The sequence below is a fragment of the Etheostoma spectabile genome, chromosome 2 (genome assembly GCF_008692095.1).
Source record: "Etheostoma spectabile isolate EspeVRDwgs_2016 chromosome 2, UIUC_Espe_1.0, whole genome shotgun sequence".
Taxonomy (NCBI): Eukaryota; Metazoa; Chordata; class Actinopteri; order Perciformes; family Percidae; genus Etheostoma; species Etheostoma spectabile.
Window position 1 is genome coordinate 16556223 of NC_045734.1, and position 6715 is coordinate 16562937.

Below are 6715 nucleotides of genomic sequence, written 5' to 3' on the forward strand. Positions count from 1 at the left end.
AAATAATAATTCCTTTTTCAGTCATGGGCTGTGCTGATGCAATTATGACATGTCACTGTTTATTAGTATAAATATGATTAATTATTCTACATCATACAAACGGCGAGTTGCCCTAACTGGGGTTTCCGCTCTCTCTCCCACAGTCAACTATTAATTGAAACCAAAAACAAAACCAAAAGATAATCTGATAACAGACAAACCAAAGGTGGTTTCATTTAGAAACTCTGCTGAAGCTTTACCTGGCTGAAGTTCATGTAGATGTATTCACGGGCCTTCTGGTGGAGCTCCGTGCAAGCGATCTGCTCGGCAAAATTGGCGATGCCGATGGCGTTGCTGGGGTCGAGCTGCTGGACGAGGAAATCACAGCAGGCCTTGACAACACTGTCTATCTGGTACATGACAGCACCATTCATCACGTGAATCACACACTTCTCCCCCACAGAGATGCTAGCTGTGTAGGCAAACTCTATCAGCCGGTCCATAACCTGAAGGAAGGAAGGAAAGAAAGAAAGATTGTGGTAGAAAACAGGGAAAGAAAAGGGATGAAGAGGGATAGGGTTGGGAAAGTGGTATGGAATAAGGTAGAAAAGAAAGTCAATGGGGAATAAAAAATAAAGGAAGTATTCAATTTATATCTGTGTCTTTTCATTTTTCCAGACCGATGGCATCTCATAAGCTAACAAGAGTTAGATACTCTGTCCATGTGTGTATCTACATGAGCTTTGTAAACATCAGATTAGTAAAAGAGGTCAAACTAAGAGTACTCAAGTTTTATAGTACGTTTTTACTGTGTATACATAAGGTCCACTTTGAAAAAAGAATTTCATGTAGTCTTGATATGTTTTAAACAGTTTTCCATTTCTGATATTTAAAACATTCTGTCAATGTACAGTACATTACTGCATATTACTGGTAATTTATTCTGTCTGTGAGGTTTAATCATTTGCCATGGTAAGAGGCTGAAATCTATACACTGGCTAATGCTGGAATATTGGTTTTATTCCCCTTTATTAGTGCTGGGTACCTAATTCAATACTTTGGGCACCAACTAAATTGTCATAAGTATTGTGTTTTGAATAATGCCTCGTCATTCAATACCTAAAGGCACAAATCTCAGTGTGAGTGAGCAAATAAGCCTGCAGCATGCTTCTACTAAAATCTGATCATTCTTGTGACTAGCTGTGTAATGTTACATGTCGTAGAGGCAGGCCGGAAAAACTCTATGTTACGCAAAGAGACGGGGCTCACGAAGCTGGAGCTAAAAAAAAAATAAAAAAAAAGATGTGAACTACAAAATGTGTACTGTTGCAATTTCTTTTTGTTTCATAAAATTGGTATCGAAAAAAGTGTTGTTTAGGAACTGGTACTGAAGTCACGGTATTGGTCACAGTATCAAATATTTTTGAACAACAGCCAGCCCTACTGATTAATACTAATATTTGTAAAACAGTTTGCACTTGAAAGCAATATAGTACATATTGTGCCTTTAATGGCAAACAAAAATGTAATTATCTAATATTTTTATGATCATTTTTGCAATGTCTCAAAATGTCAGACCTCGCACATTTAACCTTAAATCATGTTTAATGATCTGTGAGTGGGATGGTGTGTCAAATCAAATACAGCAAAGATTTCCGTCGAGAAAAGATTACAACTGACTCACCCTGGGATGGATCCCCTCAATGGGCACTGATTCCATACCGCACTCCTTCAGGCCGTTGGTGAACATGGCCCTGAAGACCGGGGACGAGGAGGCCAACACCACCTTGTGAGCCACAAAGTCCACCGCCTCCAGGTCTTTGTAGCGCACACGCAGCGTGACGTCGCACAGCTGACGCTCCAGGCGCAGCTCGTTCATGATGGCGAAGGCGGCCGCCGTGTGGCTCTCTAGCGTGTAGCTGAAGACACGGTGGCCGTTGCGCGTGGACGGAGTCACCAGCGCTTTGCATTCTGTCATGCACTCTGTCATTTCCTACCCTGTCTCCTCCTTACCGGTCTCTTTCTCAAGAAAAGCCGGCAGTGTTATGGGGCATCTTGCACCATGCGCAGGCGTGGGTGAAATAAAAGATGAAGTTTGAACTGACACTTGGTAGACCGCTTAACAGAAAGCTCCGGGCTCTCCTGGGTATGCCTTATTTTTGTTTATGTGGAAATGATTCCCTTGCTCTGTTCAGTACTTGAGTCCAGACATACTGCTCATTATGGCATTACCAGAGACTTCTACGTGAGCTGCCAGTCATAGCTGGTTGTATTCTTACATGTTGCAGTTCCAACATAATCAAAAGGTCTTGAGTTCAGGATTCCTCTGACTTTGGCGGAGGGGTTAATAATAAACAGAATAACAGGTAGAGAATGTTTTTTATGACAGTACAAACTGAACATACATCTAAATGCTTGCCAGATTCACCACATGTACTGGTCAATCTTGCATATTGATCACTCTAGTGATGGAAAATAAGAATAAGATTTACTACTTAATTTTAAAAGAAGTTAATAATTAAAGCTCCCTTCAGAGTGCTACACTGTAGATTCAGTTACTCTAGATGAGGCAGGAGAAGGCTTGTCAACTCTGAAAAGGACAAAAAAACAAAAACAGGGTAGAGTGCCAAAAGTGTCGTAAGTGTAACTTGGAGCCCTTGGGAATGGGGGAGGTGTTCGGTGGCTTTCTTCGGAGACGCCTTCCTCGAGGTTGTCCAGCTATGGAATCTGTTTGCACCGCTGTGTTTAGCAGGAAGCTTTGGCTCAACTGACAACTGAAAGGAAAGAGGGAGAGAGACAGTACGCCTGTAATGTACACATATTGTCACAGTCACATACTTTGATTTGACAATTTATGACAGTCAGTTAATCTGTGTACACATTGATGCACTCATCAGCTAAATGCTGACAAAGACATTGCCCTAAATAACAAAAGACTATCATCATGCCTTTCACACCCATGGTGTTTTTTTCCTGGAAAAGTTGAGTGGGGTTAAGGCTTCCTCCTTTTTTACGAGTGCCCTTCTTTTAGTCATCATAGCTCATTTTAAGGTAACAGTTCCTTTCATCTTTGGTTAGAGGTGTTTGTGATGAAAAGATTTAACCGCAATTTGTTATTTACACATCTTAACCTAAGTGTTGCGCAACTAAAGAGTCTTGCAATTTTAGCAAACAAACATGCAAATGAAAGCGAGCATGTAAGGATGGATGATGGACTGACTTACAGGAGCTATATGCAATGTCACACATGTTTTAGGCTACAACATTTGTTGTCACATACAGCAAACATCTCCTCACTATCCGCGAGAACACACTGTAAAAAAAACGGCAACAAAAATGAACTGTGCCCACTTGCACCACAAAGCATACACAAACAGTGTTCCAGCGTTACAGCCAATAGCAAACAAGAAGGATTTGGGGGTTGGGGGTGAGGACGAGATGAGGGACAAGCAAGTCTTGTTTTGTTTGAAAATACTTCAAATGTCAACTAGAAGTAACGTCACCCAACATCGCTTGGAGCACCTTTAAATTAGGCTTGAATTTAGCTAGCCAGCCTGACTGAGTGTTTTCCCTCTGTCCTGTGACCAGTCCAGCTGGAGCAGAGGGAACTGTTTGTGCACCAGCTAACAAAGCAAAGCACAATCTTGCTCATTCTTACTCACAACAGGCAAATGAAAACGTTTTTAAACACAAACATGACAATTTAAAACAACCAAAAAAAATAAATTTAATAACATATTTCAATGAGAATCAAGAGCTTTACTTCAAGAAATCTCAAACAATCTACTGCAGCGGATGAGAAAACAACAGGAGATATTTATGCATTTAGAAATACTTCTTTTAGGAATATGCGGGCTTAGGTTGATGGAGAGGAACAACATAAATGACCTAGAGGGATGCTGCCAAAAATAAATGCCTTTTTCTGTCAATCTAACTTCTTCTTTCCAGAATAACTGTACTGCCTGACATTAACATACAGTACAAAGAGCACGAGACAGTTGTTAATTGTCTGTCTGGTGTTACTCAGCAAAAATGCTGCCATGAGTGTTCAGAGTTATAACAAAGTACCCATAAGTTGTGCACACACACAACAATCATTACCTGAAGTTGCGATAAGCGGATGCAGTGGACAGGCCACGTCGTAGGGCCCTACTGCTTTGATGCTCTTTAATTAGTTAAGAATAAGCAAACAAAATCTTTTTATATTATCCAGATATCGTGACATATCAGGACATGTTGCCCAACACACTGCGATTGTGACTTACTGCCATTTTTCTCCCTCTAGGTTTCTGGGTCAAATAGTTTCACTAGAAGACATGTTGATAAACTGCTCGCTGACAAACAGGCTACCCGAGTCTACGTTTGTACCTGCTGCATATCTCTAATAATTCATGCAATGAATATACTGTATACAGTAGCACTGTCAGGTATGACATTAAAGGCTGATTCTCTTTTAAAACAAGAGCAGATGTTCCCTCTTTTAATGCTAAGTTGAACAAACAAGCACTGCCACACAAGCTAGTTTGGTTTAAACTGCCCAAAGTAGAAGATATTTAATGTTGAATACAACTCCATTAATGCAGAAAACAACCAGTCGATTTATTGCTTAGCAGAACATTTGTTCTGATAAAGCATGCATTGTTTAAATCATTTCCCTAAGGAAAATCTTTCGAAATTAACTGGTTTTATTTTCTCAAATGTGAAGATTAGCAGTTTTTTTGTTTTATAGGATGTAAAATAGGACTGGGTGATAATGCCAAAATTTTCTATCACAATTTACGTAATTTTATATCTAAATATTGATATAGCAATTTTCCCTCTAATTGTATGGGAAGCCAGGTCAAAAAATAATGCCAAATATTGATTGTGTTTCCCCTATATTCATACTGTTTGAGTGGCGCACCACTGAAGGCTTAAGTACATTCAGCCAACCACTAATAGTAATTTTTATTATTTATCTTCCGGTTATTTCCTCTATCAAATCAAAAAATGTCCACGACAGTGTATTGTTATATTCAGTTTACAATGATATATGGGCCCTAATGATAGAAAACAGAGAAACAGCATATCACCACAATTGAGAAGCTGGAAAGAAATTAGAAAACAATTTACTGAACATAAAACATGACAATTTCGTGATATATATTTTCCAGGTAATTACTTTTGTCAATCAACTAATTGACTATTGTTTCAGCTGGACGAATAGACACTGCTCTAAACTTGATACACATTTAGGAAGTAACATCAGTGTGTGCTGTGAAACCTATATTACAAACAAGCTACAAGTTCATTCTCTCACACACACACACACACACACACACACACACACACACACACAGTGTTGAGCGATGATAGATAATAGTAATATGTCAACATGTTGTTTCTCAGTCCTTAGCGACTCTCTAACACCTTGAAGGACCCCTGGTAGACCTTGCTGCACCCTAGTTTGGGAACAGTTCAGGCCTTCTTGGATGCCATTCAGCAGGGATTGCGCAATAACTAGACAGATTCGAACTTTAAAGTTAAACGTAACTTTTTTGTCGCCACTGAGTTATACTTTATACTTGATTAATTATAGAGTGTGGTCTAGACCTAGGCTACTTTATCTGTAAACTGTCTCGAGATTACTCGTTATGAATTGATACTATGAATACAATTGAATTGAAATTAAATTAAAGTAAGAGTTACACACACAAACACGGGTGTTTTAACTTGTTTCATTGGCATTTTGGCAAATAGCGTGCCTCGGTGACTCATCCTGAACTCTTCACCGAACAAACAGTGGAACTGGTTGTACCAAAATATGACCCAGAACGCAGTCCTTGCATTAAACCCAGATGGAATTAGATTTCCGCGCCATCCCTCTAACATTAAGAGCATTCACACAAAGCACCGTTTCCCCTCCCGGTCCAACGGTGATCATTTCTGTGCTTGTGTTCAGAGCGCTGGCATGAACCGAAAATAAGGGCAACACAGGTGAAGAGCAGCTGATCGATTCTCAGTTTGGTTTATGACGAAAAGTGAAATCAATGTATTCATGACAAACAGCCGGAGACCCCACAAATGACAAGTTAAACGTTTCGGAAATAGAGCTGACAGGAAAATAGGCTCCTAATAATAGACAGCAGCATACGGCGGCTGTGAGCCGGAGACACAAGAATGCTAACAAAGCGCTATCGAAATATATTGCTACTGCTATCTTTCAAATATAGCATCATTACACTTCGTATTAATCAATCTTGATAGCTTAAATCTGTAATAAAATAAACTCACGTTGTCTAGTTCAATTCCTCCATCGCGGTCTGCCGAGCTGTGCGCCACATAGGAAGGTGGGGGGGAAAGCTGTAGGCTACTCACCGTGACTAAGCATTGTACCGGCCTCCTCTCGCTTTCACAATAAGAGCCCGCCTTCAAATGGCTAGAACCGTCTCCGTTCATGTGTGATAGAAGTGATCTCCGTCCCGAGAAGGGTTTTTTTTATTGTGAAGGACTTCTCAGAGTGAAGAAAAAGCGAGGCCAATTGTTGGCTGGTCGCCAAAAACTGTAGCTTCGACGTCAATCAAATCTGTTACAAATAATATAAATAGGCTACCACCTGAGTGACACACTCGTCACATGTGTTTACTGTAGGCTACTTTGTGACAAGTTGAAGACGATATTGTGTAATGGAGAGAAAGAGTAGCCTAAATGTTTGTAGCATAGAAGTAAGCTAAAAGAAAAATACGTAAATCAAATT

At 39.9% G+C, this 6715-nt stretch overlaps 1 protein-coding gene across 2 annotated transcripts in view; it reads right to left on the reverse strand.

Annotated features, from left to right (window-relative positions):
- keap1b (kelch-like ECH-associated protein 1b) overlaps positions 1-6424 on the reverse strand; it is a 16274-nt gene extending 9850 nt beyond the window's left edge. Inside the window, exons 1-3 of one of the 2 annotated variants that reach the window (XM_032525010.1) lie at positions 6337-6424; positions 1664-2753; positions 240-485 (exon numbers count right to left, since the gene is read on the reverse strand). In XM_032525010.1, the coding sequence (XP_032380901.1) occupies positions 240-485; positions 1664-1969 (552 nt within the window). In that variant the 5' untranslated portion in view covers positions 1970-2753; positions 6337-6424. Of the gene's footprint in view, positions 1-239; positions 486-1663; positions 2754-6252 lie in introns of both variants that reach the window. The other variant, XM_032525000.1, reaches the window with a different exon arrangement.
- Positions 6425-6715: the final 291 nt, after the last annotated feature.